Genomic DNA, 23,114 nt, shown 5'->3' with positions numbered 1-23,114 from the left:
CTTTTCTGATCAACCTAAAGGGCTTTAAATCAGGTGATATGAATTCATACGCACACACAGGTGAGGTTGCAGATAGAGAGAGAGAGAGAGAGAGAGAGAGAGAGAGAGAGAGAGAATATTTTACTTTCCCCTTCAGTGACTGAACAGGAATGGGAAGCTTTGGGCTGCTGCTGAAAATTTCCCTGGTTCTACTTGCATGAGAATCGCTGACTGCAACCCAAACCTGGAATTGCACAAGCACAGGAACACAACGAAGCAACACAAGTAGCCCTGCTCTTGCAAAAATTACAGATAAATATCCAGTGTGAGATTGCCTCGATCCAAATCTGTTCATTTCTGCCACCATGATAAAGCACTACCAGGATTGGTTTATAATGATATAGGAGGGAAGGTCTAGGAAGCGCGGCACAGACGTAATAGGGGTTCAGGTGAGATTCCGCAGTGCTCCAGAGGGAGGGTGCCCCTGCATCACCACTATCCCCAGAGCCATTATAAGGTGGCAGTAACCTTGGCACCATGAATGCACATTGGTTTGAGCACTGTGCCTTGGCCAGTTATAGCAATGATTCCTAAGGTTGAAAAATTCTAGATAGGTTTTATCCCATTTTATAAATGTGCATTCATAGGAACATTGTAGTAAGTCAGACCATAGGTTCTTCTAGCTCAGTGTTGTTGACACTGATGGATAGGGATCTCCAGAGTTTCAGGAAGGGAAGATGGCCAGCCTTACATGGAGAAGTTGGGGGTTGACCCTGGGACCTTCTGCATCCAAATCAGATGCCCTACCACTGAGCTAAGAGTCCTTCGCCAAAATCCATGTTCTCATCCCAACAGAGAAGTTGCATGTGGAATGTAATAGAAGAGTACAGTGATGTGCTACTATTAGAGGCAGTTATCATCACCAGCTTGGATGACTTAGAGGAATGGGTCAATTTATGGAGGATAAAGCTACCCATGGCTACTAGCCAGGCTATGCTCCTGCCTTCATGGTTAGAGGCATTAAGGCTTCTGAATACGTGTTGCTGGAAGCTGGTGTGGTGTGAACGCTCTTGTGCTCAGGTCCTGTTTTGGGGTTTCCCCCAAGCATCTGGTTGGTCACAACAGGATGATAGACTAGCTGGGCCACTGGCCTGATCCAGCAGCCTCATCTAATGTTTCTACAGACTATTATCTTTGGGTTACTGGCTGTGTCATAAGAAAGCTTTCACTCACCACTGCATTTCCTCCACTACAAAGCAGCAAGTAGAAAAGCTACCATTCTCGTTCTTCTGTGCAGCAATTCAGTCTGTTAAAGATGTTAGGAACACCTTAGCAGTCAGCCACTGGGGACATTTCCACGCACACTTCTCCTTATGGCAGACAAACAAAGAGAAGTAACCACACATTTGACAGGTCTACCCACTTTTCTGTTATGGGAGGCAAAATCTGATTGATATCTGTACAAAACTGCATGTGGCACTGGTGGTTACCAAGAAGTAAGGCCCACTGCTTCTTTCTCACGGAACTTAGCATGAGATAAAATGATAGCTGAACGCTACTAATGTACAGCACAGGTATCATGACTACCACTTGATGTGCACAGAAACGAGAGCCCTGTGCTCTAAAAGCAGTGGCGCAACCGCTGTGCCGTTGAAGGCACTAGAACATCACTACTTTCAGGGCACTCAGAAGCTTTAACAATAGAGGTTGGGGCTCCACAAAATCAATAGCTTCTACAGTTCTCACAGATTAGAGGTCTGAATGTGTATTTGAGCAAGAAACCAGAGGCAGGAGCACTGGCGAGAAAATAGAAGTCTGCATGTTACTTCAAATGGCTAGAATCAGAATCCAAGGAAGGAGTGACAGATTGCAACCCACCCAGAGATTACTCCTTCAGCCTTGCTCATGCAGATAGAGAGGTCGCCATCAGTACGCCTTCCTCTTCATACCTGGCCCTCCAGCCCTGCTTACTGAAGTGAGGACAACTTTGGTTTTGCTCCACAGCAAAGAGAGGAGGTTGTTGTGTGAGGAAGCCCTAGATGGAGGTGGGCAACAGCAGCCTCTCCCATCACGTATGCCAGAAATGGGGAACCTCTGTCCCCAAACCGCACAAGATCTTGTCCTCCAATTCCCATCAGCCTCCAGTGGTCAAGGGTGATGGTGGTTGCAGTCCAACATTTGAAGGGTTGACAGGTTCCCTGTCCCTGATATGCGTTAAAGATACAGTACCAATATCTGGGTTGAAGCCCAGCTACACTATATCTAGGGAAGCACAAGAAGGGCTTGCTCACAGTATTTCAGGGAGGTGACTTAGACCTCTCAAGATCTGTGGTGCTTTGGAGCAGAGTGTTCTCTCCTGATCAAAGAGTTACTAAGAGGAATCTCTCATGCACAGAAGCGTAGCCAGGAGCAGTGCAGCTGGTGTCCCAACACTGGGCGCAAGATCTGTGGCAGGGGGTGCGCAAGACTGGCCCCTGCCTTTTGTGTACATACTGCCTTGTGTAATGTATGTATTTTAAGAGTTTATGAGCGTTAGGACTGCCAACACAAGACTGCCCTGCAAATTATTATTTTTGTTTGCTTGTTTATGCAAATAGCAATGGGGTAGGGGGTGCACAATATATTGTTTGCACCCAGGCAGAGTTGTGGTTAGTTACAGAACTGTTCCTATAAGAAGCAGGCCTTCAGCCCCAATGCTTAGAGACAGCTATTTTTGTGTTCGGAGAGTCTGGGACATAGATAATGATGGGTATGGCATGAATGGTAGAGAAAGGCGAGGAGCAGCAGCTTAGGATTTGGCAGTCCCAGATAAATGCTGGAGGGGAGGGTCTGTGCAAGAAAGATCAGGTCTAAGCACACTAACTAAAAATAAATAAATTCCTATTTAATTGGCCACGTTTCCAGTTAAACCTGGTTGTGGTTGGGCTGCAACTTTTCTCTTGAAAGGTGAGTGCTAGAAAAAGCCTAGAGTGTGTTTTCTTGAATGAGGAAATAACACACCCCTCCCCAAGAGCCTGTGTGTTATGCATCCAGAATTCCAAATTTCCTGGACATGTTCAACTGCATCCTTCCCCGGTCTGTGCTATTAATTCAGCTGAGTGGCTCTGGGAGAAGTGTTTTCAGTTGCCATGGTAACAGGTCCATGCAAACTTGAATTTGGAGTATCACTGCCACCTACTGGTTGTGTGCAGTAAATGGGCAGTTTTGGGTCAGTTTCTCAACCTGTGTACCTTATTATTGATCCCCATCTTATCTTACTGGTTTCTAAATTTAGGGGGGGAATGCTTTTTTAAAAAGTTGTTATGAATGCGTTCGAGAAATTCAATTAAAAATGAGCTATTTACTTTTTTAAATAATGGAGGGAAGTACATTGGAACCTGCATTATTCAAATAACCTAGTGCCAAGGGTGAAGAAAGGTATTACGTCCTAGCAGAGGGGATAATATAATCCAGTGCATTAAAATCCCCAAACACAAGGAGCTCCAAAAGCCCTGATCAAACTGGGAGAGGGGCAATGAAAAAGCAAATGGCAGTCAACATATACATCTACAAAACAATGTGCACCGCTGGTGTTTTAAATTGCCTACAACTCAACCAGGAAATATCTCTTGGTTATAACAGGAGAAAGCTGCAGCAGCAGCAAGGGCAAGCATTCAGTGCAGGGAATTCTTAAGAAAAGGACTGAACGTGTTTAAAGTGAGTTTAGCGATCTTGTTGTACAAATACAGACATTCGACTGCAGTGGCGGCTGATGCCCATTAAAAATGCTGGGGCAGAAGGCAGGGAGCTCAACAGTGAAGTACAGCCAGATCCAATGACAGCTGGAGTTTTGTCCTCATCTTCCTCCTTGCTGTGTTCTAGAAGGGCAGCACTGAGACTACGGAGGAGGAATCGGACACTGGTGTAACGGTTAGCTTGTCAGAGTAGGACCTGGGAGACTATTTGAATAGCCCTACATGTATAAAACTTAAGAGAAGATACAGAATAGCCCAACTAAAATAATCAGAGGGATACGTTGTGTTTCCTGTGGTGAAAAAGGCTTTTCTTTGTTAACGACAACTAAGCTGAATATAGGGACACGGGTGGTGCTGTGGTCTAAACCACTAAGCCTAGGGCTTGCCAATCAGAAGGTCAGCGGTTCAAATCCCCGCAACGGGGTGAGCTCCCATTGCTCGGTTCCTGCTCCTGCCAACCTAGCAGTTCGAAAGCACATCAAAGTGCAAGTAGATAAATAGGTACTGCTCCAGCGGGAAGGTAAACAGCATTTCCGTGCACTGCTCTGGTTTCACCAGAAGCGGCTTAGTCATGCTGGCCACATGACCTGGAAGAACTGTCTGCAGACAAATGCCAGCTCCCTTGGCCAGTAAAGCCAGACGAATGCTGCAACCCCAGAGTCATTCGTGACTGGACTTAACTGTCAGGGGTCCTTTACCTTTTTTAATCTGAATATGTAATTGGTGGTATTCAACTAATGTACCTAACTTGCGTAATCTTCATTCATTTCAATGGGTCTACTTTGAGTAAAACTTAGTTGAACGCCACCTAATATAAATATGGATTGTCTGGAATGTGCAAATAGAAGAAACCTGAGAAGCATGATTAGCCACGTCTTATATGATGGAAAGACCCCCCAACTTTTAGCATCCAATAGCATTTTTCAGGAAGTCAATCAGTATGAAACCTATCTTTCTGGAGAAGGGTTTGAAGGGCCAAGCTCTGCACAGATCTACTGCAGTAAAACGATACAACTTCCCCTTCCATGCCACATTGTTTAGGGCTCCCTTGAGCTCAGGGGTGGTCAAATCTTGAACTTTTCTAGGAAAATGATGCAGTGCTTCCCAACCCCATGTATGAATGGCTACTTACCCGTTTCCAGGAAGCTTACCTCTACCAGTTCTCCATGGAGAGAGACTTGTGCCCCACTTGCCTCCAAGTCACAGCTCCTTAGAGGGCTCCCTGCTGCATAACTTTGATATGTTTTAGTATTTTAACTTCTGTCTGTTTTAAAGTATGACTGCAATTTTTTCCTTGATTTTCTTGTTTTATGTTTCTGTTTATATCTTTTTGGAAACTGCTCTGAGGGTTGCTGTTGGGTTTTGGATTTTTTTACAACCAAGCATGTAAATTTTTTATGAAATAAGTAAAATAATTAAAACTGACATGTCTTCTGAAACTATAGAGGAAATGACTTTTTTCCAAAAAAATATCCATTGTTTCCTATTCTCACTGTTGACAAGAAGCTCCCTGGTAAGTTGAATACACCTGGAAAACGATGGTATGTCACACTTCAAATGCTACATGACTGCTTTGCAGAGTTTCTCCAGATAGTCCTTCAGACTCTATTAAGTTTAATGCATACAAACTTCACTATGAATATTTGGTTTAGGATTGTTAGTTTCTTCAGCAAATACCCAACATGCCTACATTCACGATAGCCTCACTGCTAAAGACTGCTCGATATTTTTAAAGCTTTTATGTTAGGTTCACTCTACCAGATCTGTCATAACAAAGCACCTGCAAAAAAAGAACTTCTAGAAAACAACCACCACACAAATACACCAATGCCCACCTGCTTAATCTTTAATTAAAAGAAGAGAACAGGCAAGGGTGAGAAGGAAAAGCAACTAGTAAATATTTAATCTGGGCACGGTGATTACGTTAACAAGATCACTGGGGTTAGAGGAATGAGAAGTGGCACTTACTGAATGGTAAATCCCGACAAAGCCACCAAGGAGATAAATAAAATATCCCAATAAGGCAGGGATAAAAGTGATGCAGACACCCAAGGCATTGATTACCGTTAATGGGCAATAGATGCTGGGGAAAGCATTAGAGGTTTTTTCCATCCAAATGCTTAAAGGTGCAAAGCAGTTCCACGCAGGGATTAAAACCATGAAGATAAAGTGAGCAATATACATGTCTATCTGCGCACTAGGGCAGAAGTTCCAAATTGGGGGTCCGCAGCGCCCAGGAGGGTCTGAGGCAGCATTCCCATAACAAAAACTACCATAGAGATATCATTATTATTTTTTCAAAAGTAGGGCATTTATTCTACATTCTATGTTTACTTATTGTTGGTGTTGCTGTGGCTGATTTTCACAAGGACATTTTGTCTTTATTTTGTTGCTTTAAATACTTAGTTTTATTTTAGGATGGTATCTCTGAATTCAACACATTTTAAGCCACCTTGAACTGTTAGAAGATTGGGGCATAATGAACAAACAAATGGGGGGGGGAGTGAATTTCACTCACCATTCTGAAATAACCAGCTGAAAATGCCCTTTCCCCACTTTCCCTCATTATTTCTAAAAAAATTTCAATGTAGCAAAAAAATCATCTGATGATAAGGAAGTGGACCTTAGGGCACATTTTGTGCATCCCAATGAACTGAAAGCTGCTTACTTCCAGGTAAGCATGTTTTGGATTGTAGCCTTAGAGATCTCTGCAGTTTTCACATAGTTGATCTGTGCAAACATTTACCTCAGAATCCAGTAACATTTTGGCCAACCATTAGTGAAACATGCGTACAATCAAGAGCTTTTAGACAAAAAATAATCAACTATATTAGCTTACTTGAATAAATATTCAAATTCACAACCTTGGTGAACTTTATCTGAATGGCTTCAGAGTTGGAATATCTGGATTTAATTCCATGTGAATTCAATCATTTAAGCAGCCAAGCAATTAATGCAAGTAAGTCAACCTGCACTAATTTCATTTTAAAATTAATTGCCTTATTAATGAGAATACTAATAACATTAATTAAAATTAAAATTAAACAGTGGTAATTATGTTTTGTTTAAGCACAAGCCTTTAATGTTAAATGATTAGCAAATCCTAAGTCTCGTAATCACACTAAACACAATGCACATGTGATAATAGCCAGTATCACTTCTACGTGGGAAGGACTTCTGGAAGTGAAAGTGCCTAATTATCCAAAATGTTTTCACATACTCACATCAAAAGCAATAAAAAGAGCTAGCCATTCTTTTTCCTTGACTTCTCTCAGGACCAAACAAACCCACCTGACCTCACAAATCGGATTTTTTTCAGCACAGCTACAGACACGTCTAAACCCAGGGACACCTGTCAATGCTACTTTCAACTTGGCATAGTTGTCATAAGTACAGTGGTAGGCTAGGAGTAGGGAGACCCAGTTTCAAATCCTGACTCAGCTTTGAAGCAAAATAGTAGTGTTGTGGGGGGAATACTATCTGCAGCTCCTCGCAGTGGCTATGGAACGGAACCACTGCATTCAGACCTTAAGCCAGGAGGTAGAACTGGACCTTGAGACCTTATAGCAATCTCAGAGACAAAAGATGCATATATACATTGGCTGCCAGATGGTTTGCAGGCCCAATTTAAGGTGTTTAGTGTTTAAAGCCTGGGGAGGGATCCCCTGATTATTGCTGAGAAGAGATGCTGAAAAGAAAGCTTCAGACAGGAAGGCTTAGTGAAGACAACATTTCATCTATTCTGGTCGGAAGGGCCACAGATCAGGACCAGAGCATAGGTTTTGTGTGCAAAAGGCCCTCTGTTCAATCTGGCATTTCCAGGAAGGGATGGAAAAGCTCCATCTCAAGAAACCTGGAAAGCTGTTTCCACTCCACATACAACATGGTGTCCTGCAGATGTTGCTGGACAACAACTTCCATCATCCCTGACCAAGGGCTATACTGCCTAGGACTGATGGCCACTGAAGTCCAACATCTGGAGGATCCCTCTGGCGCTGATCATACTGAGCTAAATGGGCCAGTGACATGGACTCAGTAGAAGGCAGATGCCCACACTCCACTTTACCCTCTGAGCAGTTCCTCTGCATCCCCGTTGGTATGAATCTACAAGAGCTCAGGCACCACAAGAGGGAAACCCGATGCTATTACAGCAGGAATAGGGAACCTGTGGCCCTCACAACTCATTAGCCATACTGGCTGAGTCTAATAGGAGTTGGGTCCCTCTAGATGTTGTTGGACTCCAGGTCGCAGTGGGTGAGCTCTTGCACTGCACCCTGTGGGAAGGGCAGAGGTGGGACTTGCGTGGGCCTTTCCCGCCTAATTGTGGTCCAGCAGGAAAGGAAGCAGTCTCCTAGATAGCAGCTCCATGCCGCTTTTTGTGTACAGATAGCAAGAGCCATGCCTGTGCACTTCTCTCCGATTAAGACCTCTTGCCGATGACAGATTAGTAAAGAGCAGGTTTGCAATGGGAAAGATTGCTCTAGATAGCCTGTCAGTTTCTTATTAGCATGTCACTGCAATAGTTCTCTATTCCTGTGTGATGGCTGTCCCTCTAGGCCTTTTGCTAACACAACAAGCAGTCAGTTCCTTAGGAATATAACCTAAAGTATGTCCAGCTTTTGTCAACTGCTGTTTATTACTTGCAGGGATTTGGGATCTCTTCACAGGCCTTCATTAGGCAGAACAGCAGGCCTCTTGTACTGTAGATTTTACAGGAAATTCCAGAGCCAGCTAGCTAGCCCACATACAATATTCATCTACAAATGCGGCAAGCTGCTTCAGTTCAAAAAGGGGGGATTTCTGGTGACATCAGAAGCCATGGAAACAAACACAGGAGATACGGCATCAACATTAATCACAAAGCCATCAGTGTAGTTGACAGCTAGAAAGCAGGAAATAAAATGGAACATGGAAAAACTTCAAGAACACACATTACTCAGATGGGCTCATCCCTCAAAGATTTCTATCACCAAACAAGTTCCCGCTGCCTCATTTGCAGTTTGTTCAGATTGGAAATGCTGAGAAGGAGGCAGCCCAAGTTATAGAGAGTCCCTGTATTTCTCATCTCTTGGGACTTGCAGGGAGAATCTTCAACAGAGGGTTCAAAGGCAGAAGGGGCAGTTGGCACAACTGTGCTACCGCTCAGCGTGGAAGAGCAAGCATAGCCAACATGGTGCCCTCCAAATGCTGTAGGACTCCAGTCAGTGTAATAATCTGGAGTTATATATTTCAACATATGGAGAGCACCAGACTGGCTACCTCTGTGAGAGAGGGTAGTTGCTCTGCCTTAAAACTGGACCGACAAGCATGGGGGGTTTTTTTGCAGTAATTTCTTCACCCTATCCAGTTCAACTGAAACATTGCATATTTACTTAATAGGATTTAAATACCACTTAATCATTAAAGTGGGACACGGGTGGCGCTGTGGGTAAAACCTCAGCGCCTAGGGCTTGCCGATCGCATGGTCGGTGGTTCGAATCCCCGTGGCGGGGTGAGCTCCCGTCCTTCGGTCCCAGCTCCTGCCCACCTAGCAGTTCGAAAGCACCCCTAAGTGCAAGTAGATAAATAGGTACCGCTTTATAGCGGGAAGGTAAACGGCATTTCCATGTGTTGCGCTGGTGCTGGCTCGCCAGAGCAGCTTCGTCACGCTGGCCACGTGACCCGGAAGTGTCTCCGGACAGCGCTGGCCCCCGGCCTCTTAAGTGAGATGGGCGCACAACCCTAGAGTCGGACACGACTAGCCCGTACGGGCAGGGGTACCTTTACCTTTTTACCTTTAATCATTAAAGTAGTTTACATAAAATATAAAACATTCAATTAAAACACAGATGAAAATTACATGTTAGAAACCAGCTGACCTAACTTTATCAAAGTGAAATCAGCAGTTTTTAAAGCACACATAATAAAATAAAATTATATGTCTTGGTAAGCTTGACTGAATGAAAGTTTTTGGTGGGTGCTGAGAATTCAGCCAAGGTACATGCTTCATTTTTTTAAAAAAACAAACAAACCACATTTCACCCTTGGAAGTACAGTGGTACCTCAGGTTACATACGCTTCAGGTTACATACGCTTCAGGTTACAGACTCCAATAACCCAGAAATAGTGCTTCAGGTTAAGAACTTTGCTTCAGGATGAGAACAGAAATCAGGCTCCGGCAGCACGGCAGCAGCAGGAGGCCCCATTAGCTAAAGTGGTGCTTCAGGTTAATAACAGTTTCAGGTTAAGAACAGATCTCCAGAACAAATTAAGTTCTTAACCTGAGGTACCACTGTAACTTTATTAGGGTAAAGGTTTAAGAAGCAGGAAGTTCCAGAGAGCAGGTATAGCTCACCAATGCATCTTAGCTCCTACTTCTCATACTGTTTTCCTTACCACCTCAGTCTTTAGAGTATGTACTCTTTATCAATAAGTCTTCCAAAGACAGGGCTGCCTTCCTATATTTGCAGAGAGCTTGATACAGCAGGGCCTTCCTGCGTTTCTAGGGTACTTTAGCAACACCTTAAGCAGCAATGGACATGAAGCTCATCGGACAGATCTCTGCAGAGAATCCATTGCCACCTGTTCTTCTTTACTGAATACCAAGCGAATGCACTGAAAGAATTGGAAAGCATTTCCTTGACAAGATATCCCGTCAAGCAGTCTGATGCCAAGGTGAACAATTTCATCACACTCTAATAAACTCTTCTATGTTTTAAAGAAAGACAGAAAGATACACTATGTCTACAAGGCAATCCAGGGTCAGGTGTCTGCTTTTCCACCAGAAGCAAGTAAAAAGGAGCTCTTCAGGCAAAGGCAATGGTGCAAATTCACATAAATATATCCTCACTTTCTCACAGACCTGACCCAGACACCTGGAGTTTTGTAGGGGAGAGTGAGCTAGCCAGGTATTAATAGCGCAATTCAAAATGAATGCAATCAGGAAAGACAGCAAACTGCAAATTTTCCCCCCAAAGCAAATAAGCAATAGATGTACTAGGTCACCACAATAGGGGGGTGTAATCCAATGGCAATTTGCATTTCCAAGTAAAAATTCCTTTGCAAGTAAATATGCATTGGATTGCACTGTAATTGTTTGAAAGAGAAAGGTAGGTAGCGAACCGAGCAGTGAGGAAAATAGGAAAGTTGTTAGCTTAGGGATGGGGAATCTGTGGTCCTCCAGATGGTGTCAAGACTCCCAACTCCCATCAGCCTCACTTACCACAGCCAACGGTCAGGGAAAAGTATGCATGGTGGCTGTTGGCATTTGTCTGTCTCAATATACAATGGCGGCGTGTCTGAAATCAAACTTCTGCATTAGCAGCACCAAAGTAACCTCCCCCAGGTGCAAGACTGGGCAGCCTATATGGAGGTCCTGGGCTGTCCAGATGACAAGATCTCCCTCTCGGCCTCACTGATGTGGTCCAAAGGCAGACAGAGCAATACATTTGACACCAACTTGGCTGAAGTTGACGGAAGGAGGTGTACAAGGATCCATCTGTCTCAGGGATAACATCTGGCGGGCCACAAGTCTTTCATCTCCACCTTAGCTAAATTTAACCAAAGTTTAACTGGCTAAGAGGTTTCGGAGAAATGCGAAATCCATTTTGGAACTGGCCTTAAGTTTTAGAAATCTTGTTTCCTCACATTTATGGAAAATATTTCCTCTTGTAGTCAAAACCCAGTTCCCTCATTACCATCTCTACAAATCCAGGGAGGTTGTAGAACTCTCCTTGAGATTATTGTGGAGGTAAGGGGGATAGAGAGAAACTTCATCCAGACATGATATAGCAGTGTAAATTTGCAGGTGTGGTGGAAAGAGATGGCGAGCCCTAGATGGAGGATGGGAGCTAGTCCTGGACTCAGCACCATCTGTGGAAGCACAAGTAATGGCTCAAGCTGCTATACTAACCACAACCTTGCCTAGAAATTGGATTATTCACTAGCCACATTGCGTAATGAGCCCTACCTCTGAAAATGGTTTCGAAACTTCCAATGGAGCAAAATGCTACTGGTAAGGGGAAAGGTGATTTGAGCACACGGAACCTATTCAGACACCAGTTGCCTGTGTGTTTTGTCGCCCAAATCAAAGAGGGGTTCTGATCTTTTAAGAATTTGGGATCAAATTATTTGAAAGGCTGCTGCATCTGTACAAACCTACTTGGATGTTAAGATCTGCTCCAGAGGCCTGGCTCATCCAGATGTTATGCCTGCCATAAGGTCCATTCAGCTGGCAGGCATGAGGAACAGGGCCTTTTGTGCAATACCCTCCAGACTGTGAAACCACCCCCATTCTCCAAGGCATGCACGACCTCCACACAAGAGTTTTCAACTGGGTTTTAAAAACTAGTATTTTCAAGATGGAGCAATATAGAGAATATAGCTCTAACAGCTATTGCAAGTGAGCTGCATCAGTTTTTTGTTTTTTTTAGCTGGCCTGTTTTAAGGAACTGTTGATGCTGCTGTGTCTTTAAGGCTATTTTGTTGTTAAGAGCAGCCTTGAGTGGGCTATGCCCCCAAAAGTAGCACATAGGATTAAACTTGTGTGTTCCCTCAACCATTAGTGAATCCAGGCACTCGCAATGCACTTCCACAGTCTCTACCTGACAAGGAGAAGGAATATTGCTGCCACAATTCCAGGCCGCTGAATAACAGCTTCTGTTCTTTATCAAATGAATACTTCTCTCATAGCATATTTGACTCCTGTGTGTGGTAAATTTATGCATAAATTTAAAATATGTACCTTGTAAGGCAGAAACTTTCAATGGAATTAGATTTTTCAGGCCTAACTATGTTTAACCTATTTATCTTGCCAATTTGCACTGAACCTGGCGTCAATGGTGATGCTATTCAAGCCAGTATATAAACCCTAATCTCATAAAAAAATTATATGGCTGTACCATTTTTAAGACAAGGCATCACTTTGGTTAACTTTGCTGAATTTGATGTAGCAGACCACATTCTCATTCATGCATTAAAGTTCCCTAAGCTGAGAACTGTCTAAATGCTACAAAAGTATGAGCAAGAGGTTCCTTCTTTGTAAGTAACTGATGCCATCTAGCTGCAGCTGAACAAAACTTCAGACATTTCTGTAGAGCAAAAAGCCTTTTTCCTTTTAAGTTGTGGGTAATTTTTATCTCCTCTCTTACCATCTGAAGATGTTTATGATGGAGGTGGGGAAGCAAAAAAAATGCTCCAGGCTTAGTAACTTTGCATACAGATGTTATTATTTATTTCATAAAATTTATACCCTGCTTGATTGTAAAAAAAACCCTCAAAGCGTTTTACTAAAACATAAAACAGTAAAATCCACAAAAATTTACAATCATACATTACAATATATAAAATTAAAATACTAAAACAGATCTACCTCTCAACTCTCTAAGCATCAAGGTAACCTTGTCTGAACAATTGTGTTTTTATCAGGCCCCGAAAAGTGTACAGTGAAGGTACCTGCTTGATCTCAATAGGCAGGGAGTTCCAAATTGCACTAAACAACCGAGTTCATACAAATGGGGAATGGGTATTATGTGGCACCTGTAGTAGTGCCAACTTTTGAAACCAAGGACTGCGAAGCATTTGCATGTCAAAATGTTACACAGATTAACACATCTTCATTCAGAAGGGCCTCAGAACAGCTGCAGGTCTAGGGGAGAAAATTCCAGTAAGCAAGTTTTAAACCTAACCCACAGTTCCTCTAATGTTCCACCTTAATTATCATATTTTTCGCTCTATAAGACGCACCAGACCACAAGACGCACCAAGTTTTTGGAGGAGGAAAACAAGAAAAAAAAATGTTCTGAATCTCAGAAGCCAGAACAGCAAGAGGGATCACTGCGCAGTGAAAGCAGCAATCCCTCTTGCTATTCTGGCTTCTGTGATAGCTGCGCAGCCTGCATTCGCTCCATAAGACGCACACACATTTCCCCTTACTTTTTAGGAGGGAAAAAGTGAGTCTTATAGAGGAAAAGGTAATTGTATCTGCCTGCTTCTTAAAGTTGGTCAACATTTGTGTTTTAATTCTCACGGTTCTCCTGTGAAGCTAAGAGAAAACATCCAAGCTAGCAAGTCACTATGAGATTTTATTTGTGTAAGAAAGTCAACGGAACAGCACTGACAATTTAATTGGATACTAAAAGCATATCAATATAGTGCATTAAGAGCACTACATGTTCTCATTAAGTCTATCGGCCAGCTAGCAGGCAACAAGGACTTTCACTTTTCATTGAATTATATTCAAATAAAAATATAGCAAAAGTAAAGATTAGCACATTTCCTTTTCTGAAATACAAATACATACATACAAATAAAATGCTTCGACTACCTACGGAGCATTTTTGGCCAACTTCAACAACAGGGTTCCTCATCCACCTAGTTAACTCTGTTCCGAGCTTCCTACCACTTGGAAAAACAAATGTTTTCAAAAGTCCTCAAACAACACTAAGGCAAACACTGGGTGCATCTTAAGTTTGCATTTAATTCGTATTTGTACAGTCAGCCAAGAACACAAACAGAACACGAATGCAGTGTGCGATTTTTTAAAAACCAACTATTTTTAAAAATAAATTATGTGTCACATTGAAAAATTAACTAATTTGTTATCTATAGCCTACTTCAGTGCTACGAGTAGTCAAGCAGTAGTGTACGCAGACTAACACCTTTCTTTGGCTCTTACCGCTATCTCAAAACACACACCAATTATTAAGATAAGGATAAAAGAGAGGTTTACACACTATGCTTCTGACCACTCTCCATTTGGCAGTTTGGGATTAAACTATGCTTATCTTGTCCCCATTGTTAAACTGCATTCTCACAAATGCTCATTCTCTTAGCAGCTGAAAATGGCTTGGACAGGATGCTTATTACATTTTAACCCCCCCCCCCAAAAAAGCTCATGGTCCTCTCCTTCCTTTAGCATCACAACCACTCTTGACCATGGATTAATGGCAATTTGGATCGGTCCTTCTGATCATAGTCTAACACACTAATGGCTACACCACATCAGTTCTTATAAATGTCTTGCAATAAGAATTTTAAGGTCATATATATATATATATATATATATGTGTGTGTGTGTGTGTGTGTGTTTTATATATATATATATACACACACACACACACACACACACACACACACACACATAAAACATTATATATATACACACACACACACATAAAACTATATATATATATATATATATATATATATATATATATAATCAATATATACACACATATATATACATATACACACACACACACATATATATATATAATCAATGTTCATAAATGTACCAAGCAAACATGTACATAAATATATAAATCACATGTCTGAAGCATCACAGGAAGATAGTCCTGAAACCATTTTAACTCTTCCAAACTGACCAAATGTTTCTCTACAAGGAAAGAGGAAATGAAAAAAACCTTCCCATTGTCTCAGGAATTAAGTAATTACCATCTCAAAGGAATGGCCAGACTACCAGAAAAGGCAATCAAATAAAGCATTATCAGATAACCTGGCAGATAGGAAAAACAACAACATTCAAATTTCTGTTGTAGACCACCTTTTCTGTGATGTAGGTATGATGTTTGTGGGGGGTGGTCTTGGGCAACGCCCCTTCTGTGATGTATGTATGAAGGGGTGGTCTTGAGCTCCAGAGCAGGGGATGTCAAAATGGATATATAAGGCCTTGCGCGCCATTGTTCGAGGTCCTCCTCCTCTCTCCTGCGTGTGAGGGGAGCACCCTGTTGCAAAGTTTTAATAAAGATCAGGCTTACTAGCTGCTTTGCTTCTCAATATTCTCTGGTTGGCCTCTTATTTTCTCCTACCGATGGAGAACCTACAAAGGACTCTATAAGGGCTCTTGTGTACCCCATAAGGGAATAAGGACAGATTTTGTTTACAACAGTCTACAGAATGTTACCCCAGAGAAAAACCCATAAAAGTTCTCTTGTACCTACAAACATAAACATGCAATTCAGGTCATCACAGCCATTTCAAAATCACAGGAGACCAGTATTAGCTAGGATAGCAGAAGGCCCATTTATTTAATTTCAAACTGTAATTTCAGTCAGTGCAATAATGAAGTTCAGCATTGTTTAAAGATGAGATGCATTTGGAGCAACTGAATTCCAGAAGCTAAAAAGTCACAGGCCTTCCAGTACAGATAACAGTATTTCAGGGGTAACAGTGTTTGCTGAGATAGCTATTTTAGCTGCATTCTGCAGTGAGCATTCGCAGATCTAGCTGGAAGAAAAGGTGCTGCGGCATGCTAATCGTTTTATCTTGAAATTTAACCTTGTTGCTGCTCTGTAAGTCAACTTTGCATCAGAGATAAATATTAACATTTGAACAAAGCATCACATGACACATGTCTGATCAAAGAATAGGGTAGAATTGCATTTCACACACTAGCAATTTTTAATTTGAAACAATGACAGAAAGTACAAAGCAGAGGCCCAATTAAGCCTACAGAAACACCCACCCACCCCGCAAAGAAGACCACTTCCATTCTGCACCACATCTCTCCTCAGCCAGGAGAGGAGGGTATGAGAGGGAGAGAAGGTGGGAGACAGACCAGACCAGGCTTTAAAACAGGTCAAGATGTTATGCTCAACATTTTGCTGCTACCAAACACACTTGAGTTATCTCAATCCTTCATCCCACATTAATAAATGTTTTACCTTTATATAAATAAATTTTGCATTATCTCAACCATGAGCGAGGATGTGGAAATTCCAAAAGCAACATCATGACACAAGGAGAAGGTTGAGAACTCTGAGGCTATTATTTTCAGTGGTAGCCCCAGACTGAGGAGGACATCCTTCGGATCTCGGTATTTAGAAGTTTCTTGAAACAAGTAATTCTAAACTGTTTTGGCTTTAAAAGGTTTCACATGTGTATATATGCATACAATTTTAACAGTGATTTTGATTATCACGGAGAAAAGCAGGTTTTCATAGTGCTGTGATCAGGGAAATCCCTGGCACCCCTGCACGGGTGGCCCGGCTTCCCAATGACTCATGTGATGAGTTGGCAGAGAACAGATCTGCTCCTCCCCATCAGCTGTATTTCAACCCTTCTTGACACTAGGGGTGAATCTGGGGAGCCAGGAGAGAGCAGGAATAGCAGAGCAAGAGCAGAAAGAGGAGACAGGAAAAACAAACAAAAGAAGAGCCAAGGAAAATCCCTCCCAAAATGGCATTCTTGCCTTTTCTCTTTAGCCGTGCCTGAAGCTGCCGGCAAGAGCAACCTGCAGTGGAGCTGGCAGGAAGATGAACCATTCAGGGGGCTGCCCTATCCACAAGGTGTGCCCTCTCAAAAGTCTGACTTCCTGCCAGCGGGTGGTGACAACCCACACTCCTTCCTCCACTAAAGGAGAAACAAGCCCCTCCCTTCACCACCACCACCACCCACAATATTTATAAACAGCATCACTGTAATAGACAAAAACTCAGCAGTGGTACTTCAGACCCCCACTGCCAGGGGTGTTTTAAGGAAAATAGTTTTTTGCTTTCTTCTTTCAAGCTTCCCCATTTGGGAAATATCAACCATAAACAGCTTGCTGGCAGGTAAACACTGAAATAGCAGAAAAATTAAGAATCATCCATAAAAATGTTTGCTAAACTCACACAAAAAGCCACCCACACCCCAATAAGCTAAGGTGGTCAACCTATGCTGCCAAAACAAATTGTTAATGGCCACAGATGAAGAAAAAAGTTACAGCGGTTACAGGGCCAGTTAAACTGTATGCCCTCAGGGGATATCTTGGTCAAAGGGGGCTTAGAAGAGACCAGGAAGGGATTCTAGCAGACAACATGCCTGAGGGAGGTCAATGTCAGGTGCATCACCCAACCAGTACCATAAAGCTGCATTTGGAATTCTAAAGCAATAGGGCATTCACTATATATGCCAGTTTCAATATGCCAAAGAAAACATATGTCTGGGAACAATCCTGTAGCGATCCCAAAAGAATGGAGTAAATAGATGACAAGATGTATCTTATAGGCTTTAAAGTGCAAGATGCCTCATTAGAAGACTCACCAACACGAACCCTTAGAAGGAACGAAGGGTGCCAAAAGAGTTGAAGAATATTAGTTTCATATTCAGGACTATTTGAGTAGGCCTATCTTCAGGGTTCACAGAGCTATTTGCATTTAAACTACAGAGATGGGGAATCTGCAGCTTAACAGATGATGTTGGATGCCAACACCTATCAGTCCCAGCCAGAATGGTCAAGGACCAGGGATGATAGGAGTTTAAGTCCACAAACATATAGAGTTCCCAGAGGTCCTACTGTTATAAGGTCTGTTTCTGCCCAGCCCTGAATCTTCCTGAAAAGATATCCCATACCCTTACATCGAAAGTGGGACAAGAAAAGAGTTAAGGAGCAATAACGAGGAAGTAGCAAGAGCAATGCCATGCTACAGAAGTTCAGAAGCAACTGCTGGGGAACAGGCAGATATAAAGGGGGAGGCAGAAGACCCTTCAAAGAACCCGATTCTCTCTCTCTTGTGGACCATTACTCCAGATATCTGCAATGGCAAGATCTTTGGCAAAATGACTGGTAGGGTTACGCTACACTGGATATACATTGGACATTGGATATCTACACTGAATATAGACAGGGCATTTATCTTTTCATCTAGTAATGTACGGGTTCGAAAAGAATGTCCATCATGGCTAAATAAAAACTTTTTAAAATTATATTTTATGATGGGCAACTATATTTGCCCTTATTAAATCTTTTTCAGCTTCTCAAAGGATCTAGCCAGTCACTCTTGAAAAACTGACTGTCCAAAAATCAATTCTTTCAGATACTACATAAATTGTGGACTATTCTTAAAGCTACAAATAACTTAGAAAACTGAAAGAGGGTGTAAGCCAGCCTTCAAGCTGGTGCCTTCCAGGTGTTTTCAATTGCAACAGTCATCAACCCAAGATCTGGAAGGCACTGGGTTCGTGAAGGCTGATTTAAGCGTTAGCTACATTATCATACTGTGAAGAGCCTACACCCAGAGAGGGACATGGAGCACCACCGTATTAACATTTCACAAAAGAGGGGCCATCATTAAGAATAGCCCCATGCACATAAACTCAAATTGAAGGTGCTTTATTCCCTAATTCTGAGGGGTGAGAATTGCACAGCTATATTTTCTAACAAGTATTCACACTAACCTTTGTGAATATACCACAACAAAAGTTATGCAAAGAGCAGGTATCTTAAATTGCACAGTAAGAGAAAAACACAGCTCAATACATAGCCACACAATAAGATTTCTGCACTTCAGAACTAGCACCATTCTGCACAAAGAATTGCTCATCTTACGGCTTTTACATAGGCGGCTGAGATAGTTGTAACAAAGAACCCTTAGCCAGTCAGTCTGATGACTGCATGCTAATTTCCAGGTTGTGTAGTCAAGAAATTTCACGGGTTTTCCACGTTTTGCTGCTAGCAGGGTTTGACGTATTTCTTTTTGGAGTTCACATTCCCCTCTCTGGTAAAAAAATATATATAAATATACTTCTAAATATAAATCTTTATCCTTTAGTTATAGTCCACTGAATGATGTTCCTTGCTCCGCAGCACCTGACAAGCGACGTTGCTATGCTATAAAGGTCCTGATCACCATCTGAATCTGTCTCTTACATACTGGGCAAGGTGACTGGCCCTTTTTTAACATTTTTGCACAAGTGAAACAAGCCACCAGGTGAGCTGTCCTTCCATGGACAATATTCCCGTTCCGTGGCCTCTTCTGACACAAAATGCAAGGTTTCAGCAATTCTTTGCTACTCTCAAGGGACCATTTTTCTTTGTGCTTACCAAACTGCAACAAAGGCTCTTTGCCTGCAAGATCCAGAGAATCCACAGAGCTTCCAGGACGTAGGTTGGGTTTGATTTCTGATCTGCACAGGTCTTTGGACTGCATAAGTGGAGCAGATACTGTCCTTCGGCAGTCTGGGACATCTATCCCTTCTGTGTCCTCTTTGCTTTGCATTGTGGCAATGTTGGATGAGGAGAGAGAATGTGCTAACATGGGGCAGTCAGAGAACCAGTCTTTCCGCAAGGCCCAGCAGCGGAAACAGTACCGTTTAATGGGAGAGTTAAACTTCTTGCATTTTGTGCACTGCCAATAGTCCTGATGAAAGAAAGACAATCAAACCAATCACAGGTTTGTGCATTCACATAAAGGCTTTCTTACAGTAGAAGCAGTAACCAGCTCCATCAATTCTGTTCTTAAGTCATGGATTAAGAGCATGGTTACTACCTACTCAAGAGTGTCCATAGGCACTCAGCACCGTCAGATACCCACCCTTAGTTCCCACCAAAAAAACTCTTCCAATTCTAACTTTTTTTTAAAGGTGTTTCTTTTGGGGGGGCTGTCTATGTTTAGCTCTCTCTGTGTTTGAGCAACACAAGTTTTGTTTTGGTGAAATTGGTATTTTTTGTGTAACTATTTCTTAGATTTTCCAAAACGGTTGGGGATCATTGTAGTTGAACCCTGTAAATGAGATGTCCTTTTTGCTGAACCTCATCTTTATTGTGCCCCCTCCCATAATACCTTTGGAAGAACAAAGTCTCTACCATGTTCTCTATATTGAATTTTCAATGTCTTATTCTAAATTCAAAAGTAGATAGCTCCTTGAGTCAGTTAGAAGGATATTTCTCAGACTCTATAAATATATAAAATCTATTGAACCTACACAATTGATGGTGGCTTACTTGATTACCTCATATACCAAGGGCAATGGCTTTTTGAGTTTAGAGCTATAGTTCAGTTGTCTGGTGCCAGGGACAGTCCAATTTGTCAAACCGGCACAGACTCTAAACTATACTCAAGCAGCAGCAAAACTTGGTTCTGCATGCTATGAGGAACAGGATGACTACTACTTCCATTGCAATGCAAAACCAGAAAACGAAAAAATTGAGCAGAGAATAATGAAATAAATTTTGTTGTCCACTGACAAGTACTGAGAAAGTGTCTTTGTGCTGGGATTAAAAGGACAATTTCAGAAACTAACCAGAACACTGCCACAATGATAGAGATCATATCTCTTCCCTCCCTATAGACTTGATTCATTTGGAAGACTAGAAACCATGAAACCTCTGTGCTGATCCACAGAGTATCAAAATGCTCCCACAATGACACAGAACAGTGTAGTCATGTAGTGAGACTATATTCAACCGGCTCTGTAAAAATATCCCGATGAATATATTCCAGGCAGCAAAAGTTTATCTTTTTTGTCCCTTCTCCAAATGTGGAAAGATCATGACCAAATGAGATAAGATGGGATGCAGACACACACTTCTTTTCACGTCTGCATCATTCATATGGAACATTGTAACATATGTAACATTGCTTTAATTGTCAAGGAGTATAGGTGAAAAGGGCTGAAACCTCCTCCATTGTTCTAGCCAACTTTTCACTATTTCAGACTCACTCCCTGAATCACAGCAAGGAAGGGAAAGAATACCTGCAGCAACATTCTCTGGGGAGGCAAGGGTGCCTTCACCAGCACACTATTTTTACTGCTTAAGCAAGACACCCGTCTTTCCAAACCATACTAAAAGCATAGGCCCATGAATGATGGTCTACTTTGACCTTTAGTTATCAGTTTAGATATAAGGGCCTCTAAAAACTCTATAGGTGCTCTAAATCCCTCACTTCTCAGAAGATATGAATTGGTCACATATCAGTTTGTGTCACATATCAGTTTTCCTCAGCCACTTGCTAAAAACTGGCCTCTGAACACCTGAGCTGTAAGCTATGAGGCTAAAGTAGTTTTCCATACAGGAAATAAAGTAGTTTTTTACACTGGTCATAAACATACCCATAACCAGCTATCGGAAGAATGGGAAAATTGTAAGAAGGCTGAAAGCCTGCAACTAAGCAGACTGCAACTGTTGAACCATGGAAACTATTGTGTTCAGTTTCCTTAGCTCAATCTTTGGATGATGACAAGCTGAATTACCACCGGTTCACATGGTCCAATAAAACCTACAAATTGATTTGACACATCTGCCCTTTTAAACACAATAAAGGGACAAAAAGACGCACTGCATTTTGTTGTTATGGATGCAATAAGGAACTTCAACCTGAATAAAAAAAATGCTTCTAACTTCTGATACTCAACTTTGTAGCCAAATTAGAGCTATTAAGCCTCAAGTACATTTACCTTGGAGGGAGGATCTATGTCTGTGTCATCGTTTAAGGACTGTGAATCTTCAAAGTCATCAGATGATTCAGCTTCACTCACCTGCAAAAAGTACATAACGAAAAGGAGCATGTATGGCCATAAATAAATGCACCCCCCCTAAATAAGAAAGCACTTCTTTACTGTCATTATTTGCATGCTGCACAACAACAAAAATCTTGCAATATATAAAACAATTTGGATAAAAAGCAAGATGTAAAACTGTAAAATCAAAGCAGGTGTCAACACTGATGGCATTCCCCTATGACTGCCAGCAATTATGGACAACTGATGCCTGTTTTGGCCTAACATTGCCTGCTACTTAATTCCTTCTGCTTCCAGAATTCCTTGCAGCCAGGGCCTACATTTAAATTTAAAATGCAGCAATATGGAAATATTCTTTAGTTTGGCAAGAAATAGGTTAAAAGCCCACTTGTGTGCTATTGGCACAAGCGCTCCTGCCAACACGTATGTTGAAAATGGATGTGGCCAGTAGCCTGTGTGGTGGCCCAGAATGGAACCCCCATGTAAGTTTGGACTCCCCTGTATCCCACAGGGGAGCTGAAGAATGAATGTGGTTTGTCAAAAAGATTGAAAGCCACTGCACCAGATCATTGCAACACTTTTAGTGACTGTATTCTCCCCTCACAACCCCCATGTCATCACTGCTATCTAAAGAATGGGAATAAATTGCATCTCGCAAAATATCACAAAGCAAGACCAGTGTCCCATGGCCAAAATGGTATGCATCAGCTGCTAGTCTATGATGGCTCCCAGATTCTACCCATCTGTAAAACAGATTAAGTAACAAGTATGTCAGTTGACTCACGTAATCATGCATTACTCTTGTGGGGAAAATCTGCAGGTTATTTTTTATGCAAGTTGTTCTTGTCTTAAAAACTTGCTGAAAATCTAGACATGAATTCCTGCGAGCTACTGAAATATGGAGAGCTTCTCGCCCATCTATTACCATGAAATGAATCACAGAGGGAACTGTCATCCAATGTGACAAGCCCATGAAATTGCATGGAAACCTTTGCTAAAAAGAAAAATAAACCACTGAAAGTGCAAGCTATCAGATTACTAAAGATAATGGCAGAACTGGTGATACAAAAGGTGTGTGAATCTGAATTTATGATATGGTTTATCTCTGTAGATCATGGCCTAAGTATAAGATTGGCTTAACTATAATATGACACAAAAATCACCAGGAACCAGGAAACAAGC

At 42.0% G+C, this 23,114-nt stretch overlaps 1 protein-coding gene and 1 long non-coding RNA gene across 3 annotated transcripts in view; one reads left to right on the top strand and one right to left on the bottom strand.

Annotated features, from left to right (window-relative positions):
- LOC310764401 overlaps positions 1-23,114 on the top strand; it is a 468,487-nt gene that overhangs the window by 93,502 nt on the left and 351,871 nt on the right. The window lies entirely within an intron of this gene.
- Positions 15,711-23,114, bottom strand: part of MDM4 (MDM4 regulator of p53) — a 29,562-nt gene continuing 22,158 nt past the window's right edge. For both annotated transcript variants that reach the window (XM_083618210.1, XM_083618211.1), the window contains exons 10-11: positions 21,870-21,950; positions 15,711-19,831 (exon numbers count right to left, since the gene is read on the bottom strand). In XM_083618210.1, the coding sequence (XP_083474336.1) occupies positions 19,298-19,831; positions 21,870-21,950 (615 nt within the window). In that variant the 3' untranslated portion in view covers positions 15,711-19,297. The remainder of the gene's footprint in view (positions 19,832-21,869; positions 21,951-23,114) is intronic.

The sequence above is a fragment of the Podarcis filfolensis genome, assembly GCF_964270895.1.
Source record: "Podarcis filfolensis genome assembly, chromosome: 6".
Classification (NCBI taxonomy): Eukaryota; Metazoa; Chordata; class Lepidosauria; order Squamata; family Lacertidae; genus Podarcis; species Podarcis filfolensis.
Note: the sequence above shows the minus strand (reverse complement) of the source record. Positions and strands in the feature narration are given on the sequence as shown.